Source organism: Pongo pygmaeus, chromosome 15 (genome assembly GCF_028885625.2).
Source record: "Pongo pygmaeus isolate AG05252 chromosome 15, NHGRI_mPonPyg2-v2.0_pri, whole genome shotgun sequence".
NCBI lineage: Eukaryota > Metazoa > Chordata > Mammalia > Primates > Hominidae > Pongo > Pongo pygmaeus.
The window spans coordinates 93,077,994-93,100,777 of record NC_072388.2 but is presented as its reverse complement, the minus strand read 5'-3'; the positions used below and the strand labels follow the sequence as shown (position 1 = coordinate 93,100,777).

The window sequence follows — 22,784 nt, the reverse complement described above, 5'->3', positions numbered from 1 at the left end:
GTTTCGGTTGCTCTTTATTTCTTTGGGTACATCCGGATTTTCATTTTATGTTATCTTTTCTATGGCATGAAAGACTAATATTTCTGATAGCTCACATTTGCTGCTGGTGAATTATTTCAGCTTTTATATGTCTAAAGTCTTTATTTCACATTTTGTTTTGAGAGAGAGTTTTGCTGAGTGTAGGGTTATAGATTGTCAGGGTTTTATTTTTAGGCATTCAAATAAAAAATATTGCTACAATGTCTTCTGGCTTTTCATTGTTTCTGGTAAGTCTGCTGTTCTTCTTATCGAAAGTTTTATGTGTCTGTTTTTGCTCTCTTTTTTCCTTATAGTATCTTATTTGTGTGTGTGTGGTTACTTTTTACTGAGAGCTGCTTATTTCCTTTGAAAATTTTTGGAGATGTATGATAATGGTTTCTCCCTTGAGAAAGCATTTATTGGCTTTTGCCTAGGGCATTATCGCTTTGGAACTTCTTTAAATTCTCAGCCTGAGATGTTTTGTTTTGACCACCCAGATGATTTGGACTCTGTGTACATTCAAAGGTCAGTTTGAAAATGTTCAGGCATAGACAAAAGTTTTATATTTACCTTTTCTGAAAACTTAAGAAAATTTTCTTTTACTCCCTCCTTTCTCACCAAAGAAAAGTCTTGGGAAAGTATTGTATAGATTACTGTTTCCTACTCCTCACAAAAACAACACATACACCCAAAACTTGCCCTTTATCTCTTTGTTGTTTCATTTCTTGGACATTTGTAATTCATTACTGGTGACCTAAGACCTCAGTGCTAGCCTGCCATACTTTTCCTCGGGTTCTAATTTACATGTGCCTTCTGGTTCCTTCTGGGGAAATCTGTGTAGAGGGGAGGAGCTTTGGGTCGGTCAGGGTGGCACTTGGCCACCTTATTCTGTGCAAAAGAATGAATTCCAGACTAAAGTATGTTCATCCGTTGATTCACACTGTTTTTATTTTGTTTTGTTTTTTTACTTTTAAGGAAGTGGGAAAACTCTTGCCTTTGCCATCCCAATGATTCATGCAGTGTTGCAGTGGCAGAAGAGGAATGCTGCCCCTCCTCCAAGTAACACTGAAGCACCACCTGGGGAGACCAGACCTGAGGCCGGAGCTGAGACTAGATCACCAGGCAAGGCTGAAGCTGAGTCTGATGCATTGCCTGATGATACTGTAATTGAGAGTGAAGCACTGCCCAGTGATACTGCAGCCGAGGCCAGAGCCAAGACTGGAGGCACTGTCTCAGACCAGGCGTTGCTCTTTGGTGATGATGATGCTGGTGAAGGGCCTTCTTCCCTGATCAGGGAGAAACCTGTTCCCAAACAGAATGAGAATGAGGAGGAAAATCTTGATAAAGAGCAGACTGGAAATCTAAAACAAGAATTGGATGACAAAAGCGCCACCTGTAAGACATATCCAAAGCGTCCTCTGCTTGGACTGGTTCTGACTCCCACTCGAGAGCTGGCTGTCCAGGTCAAACAGCACATTGATGCTGTGGCCAGGTTTACAGGTGAGGTTTAGTTCCATTTAATAAATATTTTCTAGGCAAATCCCAAATGCTCATTGGTAAAGATGAATGAGCTGTGGCTCCTGCCCTCTAGGGTAAGCCACTCTCATCTATGAGCCAGACAATTAAGCCCTACAGAAAACTGATTGAGTGATATTTTTTCAGTTCCCTCAAGGATAATACATAGTTGGTGCCATTGTGGATGCATAGGAAATTTATAGGATACAATAGATGCTCAGGGCAGGGATTAGCAAACTGTCTGGTTTTGTAAAAGTTTTACTGGAACACACCCACACCCATTTGGTTTTATATTGTCTATGGTTGGTTTTGTACTACAAAGGTGAAGTTGAGTAGAGTTAATAGCTGTGACAGAGACCATTTGGCCTATGAGGTCAGTAATGTTCACTAGTGACCCTTTCAGAAAAAGTTGGCTGATCCCTGCTCTAAACAATTAGGATTTAATTCTCTCAGGGAATTCACTCTGGGAAGGGCTTCACTCTGGGAATTTTAATTTTATAATAAAAGCAGCAGTTAATTACCAAGTTGTTACTATTGCTAAGCCCTTCACCCGCATACTATGAGAACTTCTGCACCAGAGAAGAAAACAACAGGGCATTAGAGGACCTTTCAGAATAATTCTAATTGAGGGAATGGAAGGGCTTCCTAGGAGAGGTGTAGCACAGCTGCAGGCCATATTCCCCCCAGCATTATGGTGCCCCAGTGCTCAGTTTTCCCAGAGCTTTGGAGGTAAGCATACCTGGGTTCAAATTCAGCCCCTTTGGTGTGGTTGGAGGGGAGGGAGTAGAAAAGAAATGAGGTTGAAGAAGTAGGGCCCAGATCACAGATTTGGTAAGCCCTCTAGGAGTGGCATCAACAGTCTGGCCAGGCCTGCTCTTTTAGCAATGCTCTAGAGCATTACACTGTGCTGATGTCTGTCTCTGCTAATCTGGGGTGCCTGTGTCAGCCATGTAAGAAAATGATCACCCAGATTGAATAAGTGTCCCTTATGTTTTCTGTCCCATAGGAATTAAAACTGCTATTTTGGTTGGTGGAATGTCCACGCAGAAACAGCAGAGGATGCTGAACCGTCGTCCTGAGATTGTGGTTGCTACTCCAGGCCGGCTGTGGGAATTAATTAAAGAAAAGCATTATCATTTGAGGAACCTTCGGCAGCTCAGGTAATAGATGGTACTTCTCTTTTCCCCCTCACTGCCTTTTCTGAAATGAGCCTTAGGTGACATGGTGTGGGCAATGCCTTCTTCCCATTGCAGAATGCCATGGTGTGGTATCATCCAGACCCTGGCCTTTAGAAAGCCAAGAGTGCATGAGGGAGATTAGTTGAGGGCCTGATGGTGGTGGTGGTAGTGGGGTGTGTACGTGTGTGTGTGTGTGTGTTTAGGATGAGCGTAGGGTGTGCTATAGATGATTCCTCTTAACCTGCTGCTGACCAATGATATGGGTCTCTCTGGATCTGCAGGTGCCTGGTAGTGGATGAGGCTGACCGGATGGTTGAGAAAGGCCATTTTGCTGAGCTCTCACAGCTGCTAGAGATGCTCAATGACTCCCAGTACAACCCAAAGAGACAAACGCTTGTTTTTTCTGCCACACTCACCCTGGTGCATCAGGCTCCTGCTCGAATCCTTCATAAGAAGCACACCAAGAAAATGGATAAAACAGCCAAACTTGACCTCCTTATGCAGAAAATTGGCATGAGGGGCAAGCCCAAGGTCATTGACCTCACAAGGAATGAGGCCACGGTGGAGACGCTAACAGAGACCAAGATCCATTGTGAGACTGATGAGAAAGACTTCTACTTGTACTACTTCCTGATGCAGTATCCAGGCCGCAGCTTAGTGTTTGCCAACAGCATCTCCTGTATCAAACGCCTCTCTGGGCTCCTCAAAGTCCTTGATATCATGCCCTTGACCCTACATGCCTGTATGCACCAGAAGCAGAGGCTCAGAAACCTGGAGCAGTTTGCCCGTCTGGAAGAGTAAGTTAGGACTGTCCCCAGAAGCTTAACCTCTAGTTAGTTACTGGGGTAAAAGGGGTCAGGATGGTGGGGAAATGGTAGAAAAGCCACCTTCTGTCATAGGGGCCTTGTCTCAGTAGTAGGTAGCCTTTTTTTTTTTTTTTTTGCACAGCATTTGGTAAGGTCACTCTCATTTAGTGGATTTGGTTGCTGTTCAATGCCATACAGAAACTTCAATACTAATGAATGTGGGTGACAGTACATAATATTGAATATATAGACAATAGATTAGGTCCTATGCTGGCACTTTAGATTCAGAATCACATTCAGTTACTCTCCTAACATCCTTAAGAGGAAACAGAATAGATTCATGGTTAAGAGCACAGATCCTGGAACCAGAATGCCTGAAATCAAATCCTAGTTCTGTCACTCCTTAGGTGGTCAAGTTATTTAACTTCTCTGTACTTTAATTTTCTCATGATTGGGATAATAATAGAGCCCGTTCTAGGGTTGTTATGAAGATTGATTGTAAATTCATGCGTGTAAAGTGTTTAGAGCAGTCTCTGGCACATAGTATGTGTATATTGCTAAATGTTAGCTTTAATAATTTCTAGTCCCTTTACTACTTATTATCATTATCACTATTTTTATTTATAGATGAAAAAATGAGGTCTAGAAAAGCTGATCAGTCTGCCCAAGGTTTCTCTGCCTGGAAGTGGTAGAGCTGGGCCTCAGACAAACCTGTTGGACCTCAGAGCCCATGCTATTTCTTATTCCTGATGTCTTTGTCCATCTGCCTTTGGACCAGACTGATGCTCAGGGAATGGGGTGCAGATTGTCAAGATGAGGGCCTGGGAAGTTGAGGCAGACTATAAAGTGTCTTTTGCCAGTGTTTTGTCAGGTCACGGGCTAATTAGTTTCTAGAACAAGTGTTTGATTTACTGGTTTTTAAAAATTGGTAAGTAGTATCAGTGGTTTACTGAGATTAGCTTAGAACAAGGCTTGGCAAACTGTAGCCCTCGTGCCAAATCTTGCTTGCTGCCCTTTTTTTTTCTTTTTTGAGATGGGGTCTTGCTGTGTTGCCCAGGTTAGACTTGAACTCATGGGCTCAAGCAGTCCCACCTTAGCCTCCTAAGTAGTAGCTAGGACTACCAATGCATGCCATCACACCTGGCTGCTGCCTGTTTTTTTTAGTAGACGTTTTAGCGGAACACAGCAAGACCCATTTATGTATTGTCAATATCCGCTTTTGTGGCAGAGTTGAATAGTTGCCATAGAGACTATGTTGTTCACAAAGCTGGAAATGCTGTCTGGCTCTTTACAGAAAAAGTTTGCTGACCTTGACCCAGAACGGTAGTTTAATGTTGTACAAACTAGGATTTGCATTGCATTTCCCGGCCTCAGCTCAGACATGCAGGGAGTGAGGACCCTGAAGGGCCAGAGTCTTATGTTTTGAAGCACCTCAGGTACTTTTGACTTTCCATGAACCACACATTGAGAAACATCATCCAACACATTTATCAAGTGCTTACCATGAACCAGACGTTGTTCTATGTGGTGGTAATACAGCAGTGAGTAATTCAAAGTCCTTGCTCTCATGGAGCTTACATTCTAGTAGAGGGAGATAATAAATTGCAAAGTAAGCCCACAGTCTGCCAAGTGATCCTAAGAAGTAAGTCGAGCAGGGGTTGGAGAAAAGAGGTTGGGTATGTGTGGTCAGGGAGGCTTCTCTGATGAAGTGAGAATTGAGCAGAGAGCTGAAGAAAGTAATGAAGTGAGTCATATGGATATCTAAGGCAAGACCCTTTAAGGCCTAAGGCAAGTTAAAAGGCTTGGAGGTGAGAGCATGCTTGGTTTGTTTGGGGAAGATCAAGGAACTCTGTGTGCCACTGGGAGGAAGTAAGTGAGAGGGTGCTAGAAGAGGAGTTCACTGACCCAGAATATGTACGGCCTCTTTTAACTCACTGGAGGGAGTCTTTATCATTGCAGAGTATGGCATGTTGGTTGGGGTCAATGAGTCCCAAATTTGGATCCAGACTCCACAACTGAATAGCCATGTAGATAGCTTGGGAAGTTAATCTCTCCGAGCCTCAGTTCTGTAAAAGGGTATACAAGTGATATCTTACAGAGTATTGGTAAGGTCTGTAATGTTTAGGATGCTCAGCAGTTGGTAAGAATTTGATTAAAGATAGCTGTTAGTTATTATTAATAAGCTTTCTCTCTCTACCCCAGCTGTGTTCTCTTGGCAACAGATGTGGCAGCTCGGGGTCTGGATATTCCTAAAGTCCAGCATGTCATCCATTACCAGGTAGGGGCATCTGAAAATTTATAGGCATCTGCCTGCATTGAATGGGGAATTTTTAAGGCAAAGGTTGGGGGAGGGAGGAGGAATTGTTGGTTCCAAGGCTCTTGCATCAGAGAATACCACTGGCATCGAGTGCCCACTACTCCCGCCTTTGGAACACTGCTGAGATTTGATCTCCAGAAAACCTTGCTTTGTCTCATGTCAAGTAACCCTTCTCTCCAAGCTACTTGGTATTGTCAGGTTAGGGTCTTAGTTTTTTCTGTGAAATGGGCATAAGTTAAGCATGTAATTGGTTACCCTGATGTAGAGAAATATTAATAGAAGAGTGTGGTAGTTTAGATCTCTCTGGGCTCAAATCGCAGCTGTGTAACCTTGAACAAGTCATGTAGTCTCTCTCTATCTCAGTTTTCTCATGTATTAAATGGCAATGAGTACCTGCTTCTTAGGGTTCTTATTGAGGTAAAATAAATTACTAAGTATAAAGAGCTTAAGAAGCCACCTGGCACATTGCAAGCACTTAACTCATGTTAACTGCCGTTGATAGTAGCAGTAATATTAGTGTGTGCATCTAGTGAATATCAGCATAAAGTTGTGGTTAGGAGTATGGGCACCGGAGCCAGACTGCCAGGCTTTGAATCCCCAGTCTGCTGCTTCATAGTTGGTTAGCTTTAGGCAAATTATTTAGTACCTCTGGTTTCAGTGTCATTGTTTGTAAACTGGAAGTAACAACTAGCTACCCCATAAGGGTCATCCTGAGAATTAAATTGAGCTGATGCTGATGAAGCTGGTAGCACAGTGTAAGTACTCAATAAATGGTAGCTAGTATGGCATTATTATTTTTCCTCTTTAATTCCTCTTTGTGCTTTTAAAAATCTTTTAGGCTGCTGTTTCAGAGAAACAACAAACTCAAAGTGCTTTTTCCCATTCTCTCACTTCACAACAACAATCAACACAGAAGACTTCTGTAACCAAATGTGTGGGTGTTCTTCACCACATATCAAGCAGCAGCCACCAGCTGAGTGTCCTCTAATTTAGTTTCATTTTCTGATGCTGTCTTCCTGGAGATAGCCTCAGATCCCACAAGATGTCCCTCCTCCCCGCAACCAGTCAATAAGTCAGGGCCTCTGGAACTTCTGACCAACCAGCTTCAAGTTGAGGTTCTCATGACCCTGCTTTGGGTTCAGTTAATTTGCTACAGCAGCTCTCAGAACTAAAAGAAACACATTTACCAGTTTATTATAGAGGATATTACAAAGAATATAGATGGGGAGATGTCTAGGCTGAGGTACAGGGGAAGGAGTATGGAGTTGCCATGCCCCTCCTGGGTACACCACCCTCCAGGAATGTCCACATATTCAGCTTATTCAAAAGTTCTCCAAACTCTGCCTTTAGGAATATTTATGGAGACTTCATTGGATAAGATGATTGATTAAGCCATTGGCCTTTAGGAAGTAGTGCTGCAAGTCCCAACCTTCTAATCCTGCCTTGGCCTTTCTGGTTACCAGCCCCCATCCTGAAACTACCTAGGGGGCTATCAGCCATCAGTCAATAGTTTGTCATTAGCATACAAAAAGACATTACTTTTGAGATTCCTTTGCCAGGAAACAGGATGAAGAGCAAATACATATTTCACTGTATCACAGGTGCTAATTTTGGTTTAGCAAATCTCTATAGTCTTCCCTTTTTTGGGGAAGGAGCTGGGTCAACCTTTGTGGAGTCAAGATGAATCAAATACAGTCCCAGCCCCTAAGAAGTATTGGATCCAGCAGAGGAGGTGAGATGACCACAGCCATAATTTAAGGCAGAAGGTATTAGAAAATTACAAAATACAATAGAAGAGAGAGGTAACTTCTAGTTTGGGAGGTTGGAAAGTACTTTCTAAAAACATGCCTGGCATTTAAGGGTGAAGAGGATTTGGACATGTAGAGGCATTAAAGGAAGGAGCAAAGAAATGGGCAGTGTTCAGCGGCACTTGGCTCAGAGTGAGAAGAGGGGATGTGTTGGGAAAGGAATAGTTGCTGAGGCTGGAGGGGTAAGTTGAGGGCAAGTCACTAAAGGCGCTGAGTGTCAGGTTGAAGAGTTGGGCCTTTATCCTCTAAGTAAAAAATGGCAAATCTCATTTCTAGAACTCTTATGAACAGTTCATAGTGGCTACTTAAAGTACTGTATTGAAAAGGATACCTAGATGTTATCTGGGCCCAGTGGAGAAGACTGTTGTGCTTGATTAATGGTGTGTGCCAGGGGCTCAGTGGGTGTGTCAGCAACCATGCCACATTGTCTATGGATAATATATATATAGGAGTAGAGACCGTATAACCCAGGGATTAACATGGTCTGTGGAGCTGGGCTGCTTAAATCCTGGATAAGAAGTGACTGCTGTGGTCTGGCTGCATGGTCCTGAGGAACTGAACCAGGGTCAGGGGCACGGGAGGGAAGAGCCTGCACAGTGAATGGGCTAAACCTGGGAATATTTTGAATGTGGGACTAAGAGGAGGGCTAGATTACTCTACAATGCTGCCGAAGTTTCTACCTTCCTGGCTGGGAGGTAGGAGGGTCTGGTTTGGGGATGTGGCCCTGAGGAGAAGACCAGTGTTTGGCAGTGGCCATGTATTGATCTCCCAGTTCTTCCTGTGGCAGGTCCCACGTACCTCGGAGATTTATGTCCACCGAAGTGGTCGAACTGCTCGAGCTACCAATGAAGGCCTCAGCCTGATGCTCATTGGGCCTGAGGATGTGATCAACTTTAAGAAGATTTACAAAACCCTCAAGAAAGATGAGGACATCCCACTGTTCCCCGTGCAGACAAAATACATGGATGTGGTCAAGGTAGAAAGCAAAGTTAAAACCCCAGTGCTAATGAAGGGATTGTGCTGCTCCCTTGCAGAGCACCTTGCTGTGGGACTGGCAGCATAACCCTTGAAAACTAAGGAATGGTTCTGCCAACAGCTGAACAAGGAGACTTGTAGAAAGGATTGAGAGCAACATACCTGGGAAAAGGGAGAAAAGGGGAGTGACCGAAGGTGGGAGGCATTTTCTCCCTGAACCATTTCTTCCTTGTCTGGCCCTGAAGTCCCCCCTCCTCACCGGGCAGTGCAGTGGTCATGGCTGCCTGGATATCCTGTCAGAGGGTTGTAGACAGTGTGGTTAGCGTTTCTTGCTGAGGCAGATGCTACAGGTTTGGCACATCCCTGGAGCAGGTGCCAGTAAATTCTGTCTTTTGGGTTTTAAGTCAGCAGGCATTCCCCAGGTAGGTGCCGCTTACCGTGGGACACTGTATTAGTGACCAAAGTGGGGTGGGTTCTCCTTCCCAGAGGTTTGCCAGCTGTGAATAAAGTTCAGGTACAGTGGAGCAGTATGGAATTACTGGGCATATGGTTACATTGGGAGGAGAAGAGGTTCTATCCCAGCTTCCTGCTGGCAAAGATGTGGAAGGGTACAGAGGAGGTGGAATTCCAGGAATTGAGGGAGCAAAAGCATGGCACAGTTCAAGTAGTGTTGGCTTCTCTGGCTCAAAAGGAATATTAGCTGTGTGGGGAAATAGGGTGGAGATAAGGATGGAAAAGTGGACATCATAGAGAATTCCCATTAGTAAGGAGGATTAGGAGCCACCCAGGCTTCCCGTGGTTTCTTTTGCCACATCACAAGATCCTTCTCATTTTGCCACTGCAATGTAGCCCCAAAACCCTCTAGAGGGAGAGTTGAAATGTTTTATCTTAGCTCAGCTGTGGAAGCGAGCTGTGGCATCTGCGTAAAGACTTCACTTCGGTTACCTATAGGTTGGCAGTCAAACCAGTAAGGGTTTTCAAAGGATGTGGCTGTTCAGGTTGATTGTTGGAAAAGCTGGCAGTTGTGTTTAGATGTGTACACACAGATGGGTAATGGTTGCCCACTAGGCTTTTATCAGGAAACAAAACAAATGCATTTCAATAGGAACTGAACTGCATTTCACCACTGATCTCAAGAGCTTATTTATTTATTTATTTATTTATTTATTTATTTATTTATTTTTAATTTTTTATTTTTTTTGAGACGGAGCTTTGCTCATGTTGCCCAGGCTGGAGTGCAATGGCATAATCTTGGCTCACCGCAACCTTCACCTCCCGGGTTAAAGTGATTCTCCTCCCTCAGCCTCCCAAGTAGCTGGGATTACAGGCATGCGCCACCATGCCCAGCTAATTTTGTATTTTTAGTAGAGACGGGGTTTCTCGATGTTGGTCAGGCTGGTCTCGAACTCCTGACCTCAGGTGATCCGCCCGCCTTGGCCTCCCAGGGTGCTGGGATTACAGGTGTGAGCCACCACGCCCGGCTCAAGAGCTTTTTCAAAACACTACTTGCTGGGCACGGTGGCTCACGCCTGTAATCCCAACACTTGGGAGGCTGAGGTGGAAAGATTGCTTGAGCCCAGGAGTTCAAGACCGTCCTAGATAACACAGTAAGACCCTGTCTTTACAAAAAAAAAAAAGAAATTACCTAGGCATGGTGGTGCCTCCCAGCTGCTTGGGAGGCTGAGGTGGGAGGATTGCTTGATCCAAGGAGGTTGAGGCTGCAGTGAGCCATGATCATGCCACTGCTCTCCAGCCTGCGCAGCAGAGTGATACCTGCCTTAAAGACACAAACACAACTCAAGTGAGACTTTGCTTCCCAGAGGCCTGAACTCTATTTCAGATGAATATTTTCTGTTACTTCCCCCCAGGAGCGAATCCGTTTAGCTCGACAGATTGAGAAATCTGAGTATCGGAACTTCCAGGCTTGCCTGCACAACTCTTGGATTGAGCAGGCAGCGGCTGCCCTGGAGATTGAGCTGGAAGAAGACATGTATAAGGGTAAGCCCTTGGGCGGGATGGGAATTGAGGAAGTTGAAATCTCTCTTTAACTTTTACTTTGTTGGAACCATCTCTACTAGTGTGGGTCTTGTCAAAACCAGCAGGGCGTCCTTCCCCCTCTTTGCTAACAGGCCCTAGTCCCAGATGAGCCTACTGCCCTCGGTCAGTCTTTGTTTCCTTTGTCTCTGTCTTGTGCCCTCAGCTGCCTCCTCTTACATGGACAGGCAGTGGAGTACAGTGAGGAAGGGAGCAGGCTTTCTGGCCAGGCTGCCTGTGTTAGAATGCCGGCTCATTGCCTTAACTATGTGACTGAGTCAAGTTATTTAACCTCTGGTGTGTTCTCAGCTTTCTCCTCCATAAAATGGAAGTAGTCAGCTACCTACTTCGTGGGATTGTTGTGAAGACTGATTGAGTTAAAAAATGTGAAGTGCTTACGGCATTGCCTGGCAAATAGAAAGTATTACATTTTAAGTTATTTGTCATTATGGTTCCTCCTACACCTGCCTTCCAAGCTGACAAAGCACTTCCATGCCATTATCTCATTTGATCTTCTCCACTTTCATGACATGAACACAGCAGGAAGTACTCTTCTTTTACATATGGAAACTAGATACCGCAGCAGAGGCAGTTTGTGCAGGGAAACAGCTCTGTCACAAGGCATTTCCTGAGCTGCTACTCTATATGTGACCACAGGCTGAGGCTTCAGGGATGAATCTGCTTGGTCCCTGCTTGAGAAAGCTCCTGGTCTAAAAAGTGGTAGAACCAAATCTAGAACTCCATGCTCCTTCCACATCACCAAGTATGCAGCTCAGCAGAGATGTTGACACCTCAGTGCCCAAGTCAGCAAATTCAGAGGCAGGCTTACTGCTGTCTGCTCAGCATGGAAGCCAGGAGCCAAACCAGTGGGCTTGATGACAGTGAACTATTCCTGGTGGCTCAGGGTTGGGGCTTGGGCTGAAGATGTGGAGGCCCTGGCTTCCCTTCCTGAGGACAGGCTGAGGTGGAACCTTTTGACTCTGCCAGCCTCTCCATGTGCAGTCACAGCACTGGTGGCAAGGCATAGGAGAGGTGGGCTACAAAGAAGCATTCAGTGTCTCCTGGGGTGGCGGGGGGGCGGGTTGTAGTTGTGAAGTCACCAAACCCCAGGTGGGCAGTAAGTGGGTGGGTCATAGGAAGAAAAGTGATCTTCAGTCAGGAGACTTGGGTTCTGGGCTCTGTCTGATGGCTGACTCTGTGACATGAGCCAGGTGACTTCTCTAAGCCTGAGTTGCCTCATCTGTAAAGATAATTCCAGTCTTGGAGGATTTTTATGAAGTAAAAAAGAACAGAGCGGTCCTGCGTATCCCCCGCAAATGGTTAGACGTTATCCATTTACAGCCCCGCCAAGCCACCACTAGCTTCTTCAGAGAACTTTTGAACCTTGCCTCCCTAAAGTAGTTCTAAAACATTTTTCACTGTGTTATCCATCAAGGGAAACAAAATGTTTCTACAAACCATAGTAAATAGGATCTTTTTTGTATTGTGTTTCAAGGAGGAAAAGCTGACCAGCAAGAAGAGCGTCGGAGACAAAAGCAGATGAAGGTTCTGAAGAAGGAGCTGCGCCACCTGCTCTCCCAGCCGCTGTTTACGGAGAGCCAGAAAACCAAGTATCCCACTCAGTCTGGCAAGCCGCCCCTGCTTGTGTCTGCCCCAAGTAAGAGTGAGTCTGCTTTGAGCTGTCTCTCCAAGCAGAGGAAGAAGAAGACCAAGAAGCCGAAGGAGCCGCAGCCGGAACAGCCACAGCCAAGTACAAGTGCAAATTAACTGCCCTGGTCAAGTGCGTCAGTGACTGCACATTGGTTTCTGTTCTCTGGCTATTTGCAAAACCTCTCCCACCCTTGTGTTTCACTCCACCACCAACCCCAGGTAAAAAAGTCTCCCTCTCTTCCACTCACACCCATAGCGGGAGAGACCTCATGCAGATTTGCATTGTTTTGGAGTAAGAATTCTATGCAGCAGCTTAATTTTTCTGTATTGCAGTGTTTATAGGCTTCTTGTGTGTTCAACTTTGATTTCATAAATTAAAAACAATGGTCAGAGCCATTGTGTCATCCTGATTTTTTTTTTTTTTTTTTAGCTAGAAGATGAGGGTGGTGGTGTAGTTTGTTTCATTATTAACTTAGTGATTCTCCTGGGCCAGCACAGTGCTAAGCCCTTGAAAGGACAGGAATAGTGTCAGGCCTCTGGCTGCAGGCCAAGATTGGACAGTGTGGATGGAGCAAGAGGCTGGAATGTTCAAGAGGTGCATGTTCCTGCTTTACCCAGAGCAGCACCCTAATAGCTCCTTAGCTCTCTCCACTCTCCTGGGTATTGTTTGAGCCACCATGGGAGGTGGGCAGGGATGAGGTTGCTGTCTTCAGGCTTCCCTCACATCACAGAGCCAACAGTAACAGTCGCTAGGTCTGGCGTGTGAAGCCCTCAGGATCTAGCCACAGCCTTGTCTCCACTCCCCTCCTCTGTGACAGAGCAGGCTCCTTCCCACGGTTCCATGCACCCCTTCTCTTGTCCTGAGCCTTTGTGCAGAATAGGCTTTTCCCTCGGTCTGAATTGCCTTTTGGCCTTCTCCATCCTGGAGCACTGCCATGGGTCCTCTAGTCCTGAGCCTCTAAGGGGGAGCAGTGCTTCTCCTGGGGCTCCCTTAGTGTCCTGTGCTTACCCTCTTCATGGCACTTGCCATGCTGTGTTCCCTTAGCTGAGCTCCTTGGGAGAAGAGGAACTCAAGGCTTGGTCAGCCTGGTATAAATGTGTGCTCAGGGAACTAGGGACTTCCTGATGCTGCTCCAGCTTTGTCTGGATCAGTGTAGGTGAATATCCACAACTCCCACAACCATGGGAGAAGCATAGATTTCTGCACAGCTGTCTGGCTTCCAAACAGGTATTCGTCAGGGCACAATACAATACAGCTGTTTAGTTCAAGGGGTGCTAGAGAATTGAAGAGGATACGCAAAGGGACCAAGATAACCCAAGATCTAAGTAGCTAGCCTCTCTCTCAGCCTCATGGTTGGCACTTTTATCTAATTAGCATTTAGTCTTGAAGGTCCTGAGAAATAATTTTTTTTTTTTTTTTGAGACAGGGTCTTGCTCTGTTGCCCACGTTGGAGTGCAGTGGCACAATCACAGCTCACTGCAACCTCACACTCCTGGGCCCAGGCAGTCCTCCCGCCTCAGCCTCCCAAGTAGCTGGGACTACAGGCACACACCACCACACCTGGCTGAATTTTTTTTTTTTTTAGTAGAGATGGGGTCTCACTATGTTGCTTAGGCTGGTCTCAAAACTCCTGCCCTCAAGTGATCCTCTTGCCTCAGCCTCCCAAAGTGCTGAGATTACAGGTGTGAACCACTGTGCCCGTCTATAAGTCTTAATAGTGTTGTTTGTACTTGAGCATATAGACACCCAGTGATTGAGACTTGCCCAGGGCCACACAGCAGCCAGGTAGCAGAGGTGGGATTAGTATCTTCCTTCTGGGCCCAGGACAAGTTCAGAAAACTTACTTCAGTCTCAGAAGTGTTGCCAAGGAATGGCCTCCCATCCCCCAGTGTCACCAGTGACCTGAATAGAAGGGGAAAGTGCCCCTGTCTGTGAGGTGAGCTCCTGACTGACAGCTATCAGAGAATGGCAGGGAGACTCTCCATTTTCCAAATGATGCAGTGGTGGTCAGTGCGGTTAGTAAGCGGGCTCAATATCCCCTAATAGCACCTGAGCCGTGGGAGTGAAGCCACTTGTCATAAGCCAAACATAGATCCCCTGATGACTGTCCGTGTCCTGCCCTAGCCATCTAACAGCAAATTCTTTTCCTTTTTTTGGTGGAGGAGCTAATACGTAGACAGGCTTTAAAAGACAGGAGCAGCCTTCCAAGCAGTGCTACTCTCGCCTGGTAAGGTGAAGTCAGTGGGCAGAGCTTCCTGAGTGTCCTGGATCTGCCATTAAACAAGGAATATCCCTCCCCAGCTAATCTACTTAATACATAAGCACCACAGAAAAGCAGAGTTCTTGGCTGCATGCCAGGTACCCAGTATTAAGAAGCCAGGACAAAAGTAGTTATGGAAACCATTTTAATTCTAGGAGAATGTTTTTACTTACTGCCCAGGGAAGCTGTAGGGCTTGGCCCACATCCCGCAGGGCCTGGGGCCCCTGGAAGCCACTCACTGAGTTACAGCCCCCTCCCCACTCCTGTATCTGCTCAGGGTGGCGATGTGTTTGGCTCCTAGACTCTCTCTAATGGTTCCCCTGACACTCCTGCTTGGGAAGCCATGGAGTCACTGCCAGGGTGACATGCTTCCCCATCTGCAGTGCCCTATGCTTCCTGTTGGGAAGGACAGGTTAGGGAACATCCCTTTGTAGAGCCCATACGATGAGTGTGTCAGGCATAATAGCTATTTTCATACAAGGAATCTCATTCCGTTTCAACCAATAATCCAGTGACACATAGGTATTGTCGCCATTTCACAAACTTGGGAATTGGGGCTCAGGGAGGTGAAGTGACGTGGCCAAGATCATACAGCTAGTAAGTGGCAATGCTGAGGTTTGAACCCTGGCGTTCTGGCTCCAGAGCTCTCATTTGTGCTTAAAATAGGAACCCAGTCAAAAGCAGGGACTGTGCTCTTTCTGTTGCTAATTGTTCCCATTGATTTAAAAGTTTCCTTTGGAGAGAAAGTATCATAATAAACATGCAGTTGTAAAAACAAGCTCTCAAAGCAACTCCTTCCAGCTTTTGGTCTGGAGAGAGATGGCTCTGTGGGGTGAGGGTAGAGAATTATCCAGGAAGTGTGACTGGCCAGGGTGACTGGCTGCTGTGGACAAGCAAGGTAACATCCACAGATGACTAGATTTTAACAAGCTGCCAAAGCCTGCCACACCTTTTCATCCACTATGTTTTCCCTTTGAGACAAAGATCTGAGAGAGAACGTGGGGGAACAAGGGCAATGGTTCGGATTTGGCCAATGGTTTTTTGCAAAAAGGGGAAAAGCAGAGGGTAAGACCATGAAAGTAACTTGGCCTGCCTCTGCCAGAGCTTGAGTGTCCTGATTCTGAAGTGATAGAATAGATTCTTTCCTGGGAAGAGGACCCCTGTGAGTTTCCGGGGGGCTCTGTGACCCGGAAGCACAGCACAGGCAAGTCTCCTAGAGGGAATTTCTCCAGCCAGTCTGCCAAACAGCTCTGCTTCTGAGGCCACCACACAAGCCACAGATACAGAGACATAGCAGCCAATGAGGCTTCTGCTGTGCTTGAGAGCCTAGCTAGAAGGCCCAGAGCCCACCTTCCAGCCCCTTAGAACAGCCAAGGCGTCATCCAGGCCCTGTGTGTGTCCGTTTACACGTTTCAGTTGGGAAACAGGGATCCCCTGGAGACTTGTCTGGCAAAGATGATGCTATTCACAAATCATGTCATGTGTTCCCCCCGTGCTTCCAGTGTACTTCTCATAGACCATGGTGGGACACTGAACAAATTCAGAGGTGATGGTCAAATTTACATTCCTGTGAAAAAGTGACATAATGACTTAGCCAGAGCCTTTGGATCCAAACTCCAGCTGAGGGCAGTATGGAAACCAGGGGCCCTGCTTGGAACTAAAATCCCCTGACATCTAAGAGTGCTATTGGCTTTTCACGAAGGCAGAAGAGTGACACAAATCTGACATTTGTGTCAAGAGGACTCTGAGGAAGGAGTCTGCTACCCAGTCCTTGTGCAGTCAGGTTGTCAGCAGACTCACGCAGCAGCACCAATAGTTTCTAGTAAATCCCTGCAGAATGAAACCTGTGAGAAGGTGGCCTTCAATTAAGGAAGGACCCCAAAGGGCAATTCCACACCCTGCATTTTCCATTTCCTCTTAACAGAGGAAGAGAGGTTGCTAGCAGCACCTCCACCCAGCCAGGGTGTGAGTCCCCACTGGTGCCGTCTCGCCGGCCAGCCCACGGATGGAATCTTGAAGGTCCTGAGGCAGAAAGGTGAGGGGCTTATTTAAGGGGCATGGCCAGGTGGCTGAAGGAGGAAGCTGCTGGCCAGAATTCCCAGGCGGTTTCCACAGTGGAAATCTCCCCACTGCCATCTTCCATGGCTTGTCTGTTCTTTCCCACTTACCCTCTGACCAGTCCATAAAGAGAGCAGAAGCGGGAAAGGGAAGAAGCAGCCAGGGGCAGCCTGCAAAGCGTCTGCTCTGCTCAGCTGGGTCCATGGCTGTGCGTACCAACACCTCTATCCTTGAAGTATCCAGACTCCACTTCCAGGATTTGCTGGGGATGATGGGACAGCTGCAGCTTCCTGGTCCCAGACAGAAATACACAGATTCTGGTCCAGACCCTAGTCTTGTAAGCCTCTGTCCAGGTGGGGCTGACAGCAGAACCCTGAAGGGCTCGTCTGCCAAGAGTCAGGCAGTTCTAGCCCTGAGAGAGGTAGAGGGGCCCCAACAATTTGAGCTCCTACTAAAGGCTAAAGGCCCCTTTCTGGACTTTGGCAAAAAAAGGAAGTCTTTTTTTTTATCTCAAGTTAGGGGTAGGAAAATCCATCATGAATGTTTGAAACCACACCGCAGCCCTCACATAAAAGTTGACCTCAACAGGCCATCTGTCAGAGCCCAGTCCAACAAGTGACTGGACTGGACTCTTTGTAGGCCTGGTAAGTCACTTGGGTTAAGACAGCTAACCTTGAGCTTTTCCTCCCCCGCAGAGAGGCACTGCCCCTGGTAAAGAGAAACCAGAGGCCCCATTTTTCTACAACGGAATGTCAGCATAGGCAGGGACTTCCTCCAGTTGAAGAAACAAGTCCAGAGAGGGCAGGTGACCCACCCAGGCCTCACTGCGAACTGGGGTGCGGAGTCGGGGGCCCAGTTAGAAAGCATTTGTCCCTCCATTAAAATAAATACTAAAAATCCCACCAAGTTATCACAGTCCATAATGGGTAGGCCTCGTTCCCAGGGGCTTTGCCCAAAAGGCTGCACATTTTCTTGCTACAGTCTAAATTGCTTAAAAAATTGAAGAGCCGGAATGTTCCATTCAGAATGCAGTCCCATTAGGTGACAGGTTCCACTGCATGGCCTAAAATTAATCAATGTTTATCGGCTGCATAAAGGATGTTGTAGTGGGATGTTTTATAGAGCAGGTAAACGGAAGGGGTGGCGGCCTCAGGGAACACGTGGTGGTTCAGGGCAGTATCCATCTCGTCCACGTACTCCACTTGCAGGGCGATGCTCAGGGCCTGCGACAACGCCGTGATCTGGATGTGGTCACACTCCGTGGCCATGGGCTCCACTTCCTGCAGGGGCCAAAATGAAAACAAGCCAGCTTAGGAGGGAGGCCTGGCAGAGGACAAGCGAGTTCAATTCTGGCTGTCCGGGTCATGGCCACAGCCTCTGTGCTGGGGCATCATCTTCACAACATCCCATGAGTTGGGTGTGGACATTCTCATGTCACACAGGAAACAGCCTCATTGAGAGGCAGCACAGCTAGAAATCGCTACAATTGCAAGAATCGAACCTGAATCTTTTCCATTCTAGACCTTGTAGTTACACCTGAGAGCAGGCTACTGCTTTAGAGGGATCTGGAAAGGGGGGGCATCAAAGAATCTTAGAGATAAAAGGCACCCTCTCATCCAGGGGTGCCTTTCAAGCTTAAGTGTTTACAGAGGCTAGGCTGGTGAGTGCAGGTGCGAGTCTGGGTGCTGCAGAGAGAATGGAAGAGGCAGAGGCGGTGGCAAGCAGGCGTGTGTCCCACATAGAGAGGGCAGCTGCTGCGTAGTGCCTGCTGATACTGCCCTGCAAGAGCAAGGGCCTCGGGGCTGGATCTTCTTATTTCCCAGCAGAAATCCAAATATTCATATGAAAAGTGCCTAATTTTTAAATACCGGCAACTCTTTCTGGTAAATACCATGCATCATAAACACGTCAGGCAAATGTGACTCTTGGACTATGACTGTGGTTTTGTAAACAGGCCAGTCCAAATCCCTTATTTTTCAGATGGGAAATCTCCAGAGAGGGAAGTGCCTTGCCTCAGGCCACACAGCTCAGGCAGCTCAGGTGGGACCTGTCTGCAGCTTGCTGACCTAGCTCTGTTTGAATTGCAAGGGCAGTTGTGATACCCGAGTCCCTTGGCTACGGATGGGTGCTGAAGTCTGCAGGAGAGGGCCACAGGAGCAAAGCCCAGGGCCGGGGCTGAGACCCCAAGCACCTACATGAGTGCAGAAGTCTTTGATGTCCATCTCCTCATCAATGAAGTGCCGGAAGAAGTCAGCTCGGTTCCTGATGAAGGCCGACGTGAGCAGGCGCAGGAACTGCACGATGTGGTCCGAGGCACTCTGGTCGTTGAACACCTTCAGCAGGCTGGACACTGAGCCATCCTTCTCCACCAGTTCCACCGCACTGTAAAACTGCGCCCACCTGGCCCTCAGCTAGGGAGGCCAAGCAAGCCCCAGCCCTCCCTTTGCATTCTCCCTCCGCTCCCTCCCTTTGCCTGAAGCCCTCACGTGCATTTTCATTTGTAGATTCTCAGGGTGAGGTAAAAATCAGTCTGAGATTCTGCCTAAGCTAAGTAACCCAGGGTTAGCAAGACTTTGCGGTTTGTACACTAGCCCAGAGGCATGTCTAGGGAGCGGCAGTTGGGTCTCCCCGCCATGACTACCTGGGTTTGGATTCTCACGTGCACACTCAGAGTGGCAAGCGTCTGAGAGTCCTCGATCCCGCCCCTTCACTAATTGGATAGGGAGGCACGAGGTGGAGATGGCATAGGGTGAGGGAATAGGGTGAGGGCTCCCTGTGCCCACACACCCCCACAAGCAGGAAGCAACCCTCCGTCCTTCGCCAGCCAGGAGGAGCAGAGCTGTGGGCTGTGCAGGGGCTCCAGCCAGTGCCCGCTCCTGTCTGCTCTGCCAGAGTGGAAGCAGGGACCAGGAGAACTCACAGCATTGAAGAAGTTTCTGAACTTGTGCTCCTCAAAGCCAGCAGCCAGAAGGTCATTTGGGGTCTGCAGTACGCGTTCTTTGAACCTACAGAGGGGGTAGACTGAGTGTTTACAGGGAAACACAGCGAGAGTGCTGTGATTGGCAACTGTGCGTCCCCCTCTCAACCCACTGTGCCCACCAACCTCATCTCTAGTCCAGCCACAGAACCTCCTGCCCCTGCCCCCAACACACAGCCACATACACCGTGCACATCTCCACCCCGGCCCTGCCGGGCCCTGGTGGCTGAGCTGCATTGTGTGTGTGTGCATGGTGGAAAGACGACATGACAAGGGCGTGTGTGATTTTGCATCTTTTCCAACTCCCCACTCAGTGACCTCATGAGGGCAGCTTGACTCAATCATGATAATATTGAATACCGACACCACAGCAATTGGCTGACAACACACGCCAGGCCTCCCGCACGCCCACAGCTGGCTGTTAAGCATCTGCCAGCACCGAGTCACCCTTGGGGGCCTGCTCCACAGGCCCTTGCTCTGTGCATGCTGGGTTGTTCCTCTCTGCACCCACTGCAGGCCCCCTCATGGCACAGCCCCTTTCTGGGACCTGTCCTGGTGCCCTCAGCGGGTATGGCAAGAAACCCAGGCCTGGGCCTGGCCCTGGCTCCAGGACCTGGCTCCCAAGTTTAGTGACAGCAATGAGGTATGGAGGAAGGGCTGCCTCCCACAAGGACCAGGTGAGCGGCCCTGGGTGACCAGCTGGCAGGCGCAGAACACTAAGGCCACACCTAGTTCTCCAGCCCCTCACTTTCCTTGGGAACAGAGATGAGGCTCTGACAGCACCCAGGAGGCAGAAGGTTTCACAAGGGAATACAGAGGCCTGGGCCACCTCAGAAGTTGCTGTGCTCCGGGAAAGCCCGGTGCCTTGTAGGAGGACGGGGCGGTGAGGAGGGAGAAGGTGGTGGGTGTGGACGGGAAGCTGGTCTCCTAACTCAGAAGGAGGAGTGTTTGCCTAGATGCCGCTTGCCCCTGGCTGGTCCTGGCATATCTAACAGTCCTGCCTGGGCCAGGACTAGTTTGTCCTGATTGTGGGGTGAGGTGCCTGGATTGGAGGGATGGAGCCTGTGCTGGCTTCTAGCCGCAGTCCCCTCCAGCCCTGTCAAGTCCCCCTGTGGCTTTTGGCCATAGGCTCCACTTTGGCGCAAGTGTGGATGGTGATGACGCCTTGACTGCAGGGGTGCTGAGGGCGAACGGAGAGCTGCCTGGGAGGACGAGGCCTCCACTGCGGTGGTACCTGCTGCCTAGGTTTCCCCTCCTGGCCAGGGCAAGGATCTGATGGTTAGTGCTGGCTAACGCCTCTCGCTCAGGAGCCACCCTCATCAGCACCCGCTGTTCTGTCTTCAGCTGCGGCTAGGTGGCCCATGGCCAGAGTATTAGAAGCAGCTCCAGGAAGCAGCTGCAGTCCTCCAGGGCCGCTCCAAGGGCCCGCACCCTCTTCTAGCCACTCTGTCCCTGCATGGCCATGAAGTGCACTGCTCTGCTCCCAGCTCTCCTGCCCCCGCTCCCACCCCCAAACCTCTGCCTCATTCCACATTCATTCCTCGCCAGTGACTTGTGGGACCCTCTGTGCCAGGCACTGGGGGCACGGAGATAAGCAGCGTGCAGTCGTAGGCCCTGTCAGAAGGGGGTAAGCCCCCAGGCCAGGACATGCACCCCCGAGAGGCAAGCCAGGGATATGGAGAAGGATGGCGCTGGGGCTCGGAGGGGGTGCAAGTTCAGACTGCTGGGGCTGCACACAAGCCTGTGTGTGGGACCTCTGGCAAGTCATTTGACCTCTGTGAGGCTCTGTTTGCTCATCAGATGGGGTAGTAACAGTGGCTGCCCTCAAAGGAAGAGCGTGTTCTCCAAGCCTCTGGCACACAGAAGTACTTCGCATACTTCTAGAGCAAGTATGCGAGATCCAGGGCTGGAACGAGCATACTGCTGCAACACGCTTGCTCCAGCCCTGCAGCAGCACTGAGCAGAGAACAAGTGTCTGCCTGGGTGGCTCTGGGCTCACTGCACACAGGGAGACAGCAGGTTGTGGAGGATGCATGACGCTGACGCTAAGAGCTAGCACAGAACACCCCAGTCAGTGTTCCAAGTACTCACGAGTCAATCACTTAATGTCTGTGACAGGGCTATGGCCACTGTTCAACTGGGGGAAGGAGCTACAGAGGAGTGAGTGAAGCAACCTGCCTGGGGCCCAAGGAACCCACAGCCGGGTCAGAAGCAGGGCTACCTAGGCCTAGGCAGTGTCAGGCGGCATGTCATGCCTGCAAGCTCTGGTGTGTGTAGGATAAGTGAGTCCCTGTGCCTAGAACTCAGGGTGGGCAGGCAACGGGGCAGGAGAGGCAGGGGCCTGGTGTGGAGGGCGTTGGTGTCAGGGGTTTCCACTGCTCCTAGAGGTCAGGGGCATATTTCAAGCTTGGGAGTGACACGGTCTCGGTTTTTCTGTAAGAAGATGCAGGCTGAGGAGGGAGGACCGCCTGAGCCCAAGAGTTCGAGGCCAGCCTAGGCAACATAGCAAGACCCATCTCTTAAGAAAAAATAAAGAGAGAAAGAAAATGTTTAAAAAAAAAAAAGAAAAAATGCTGGTGGTCTCATGCAGCCTTTTGGTTTGACTTATCACCTGTGTGCCCCAGCCTGCCTGCTGAACGCCAGCCTCATACCTCCACTGCCCACCAGACACCCCCGCTCTATGGCTCCCGGACATTTCAGAAAGCATTGCAAAACACAGCTGCTGATCTTCCTCAGCCCTCCTTTGCAGCAAACGGCTTCTCCATCCTGCTGACTCTCAGGCCAAACCCCTGGGAGCCATTCTTGACTCTGCCATGTCCAACATGTGAGTCAGGCACGAATCCTGTCTTCGCCACCTTCACAGGTGTCTAGACCTGCCCACTTCTTGCCATGCCCACTGCATCCACCTGCTCATGCCACAGTCATCTCCCCTCTGGATCTCTCCCCGACCACATCTCCCTGGCTGTGTCTCTGCCCCTGTCTGTCCTGCACACAGCAGCCAGCAGGGCAGGTCCCCCGTGCTGCACAATCCCTCGGTGGCCCCCGTGTCCTTCAGGCTGAAAGCCAAGGTCCTCAGAAAGGCCCAAGGCCCTATGTGCCCTGCCGCCCTTACCTTTCCAACCCTACTTGAAATTGCCAACCCCAGACCTTGCACTCCTCGGCCTCCTTCCTGCCTGATTTTTCCCAC

General features: G+C 48.8%; 2 protein-coding genes across 7 annotated transcripts in view; one reads left to right on the top strand and one right to left on the bottom strand.

Moving 5' to 3' along the window:
* DDX24 (DEAD-box helicase 24) overlaps window positions 1-12,693 on the top strand; it is a 31,094-nt gene extending 18,401 nt beyond the window's left edge. Inside the window, exons 3-9 of the mRNA XM_054447460.2 lie at window positions 994-1,518; window positions 2,540-2,693; window positions 2,993-3,508; window positions 5,720-5,795; window positions 8,430-8,618; window positions 10,486-10,615; window positions 12,147-12,693. Of these exons, the coding sequence (XP_054303435.2) occupies window positions 994-1,518; window positions 2,540-2,693; window positions 2,993-3,508; window positions 5,720-5,795; window positions 8,430-8,618; window positions 10,486-10,615; window positions 12,147-12,418 (1,862 nt within the window). The 3' untranslated portion in view covers window positions 12,419-12,693. The remainder of the gene's footprint in view (window positions 1-993; window positions 1,519-2,539; window positions 2,694-2,992; window positions 3,509-5,719; window positions 5,796-8,429; window positions 8,619-10,485; window positions 10,616-12,146) is intronic.
* A 1,997-nt stretch (window positions 12,694-14,690) lies between these two features.
* The window catches only part of OTUB2 (OTU deubiquitinase, ubiquitin aldehyde binding 2), a 33,285-nt gene continuing 25,191 nt past the window's right edge, over window positions 14,691-22,784 (bottom strand). For all 6 annotated transcript variants that reach the window (XM_054447505.2, XM_054447504.2, XM_054447506.2 and 3 more), the window contains 3 exons: window positions 19,541-19,625; window positions 18,816-19,010; window positions 14,691-17,900 (listed from right to left, as the gene is read on the bottom strand). In XM_054447505.2, the coding sequence (XP_054303480.1) occupies window positions 17,694-17,900; window positions 18,816-19,010; window positions 19,541-19,625 (487 nt within the window). In that variant the 3' untranslated portion in view covers window positions 14,691-17,693. The remainder of the gene's footprint in view (window positions 17,901-18,815; window positions 19,011-19,540; window positions 19,626-22,784) is intronic.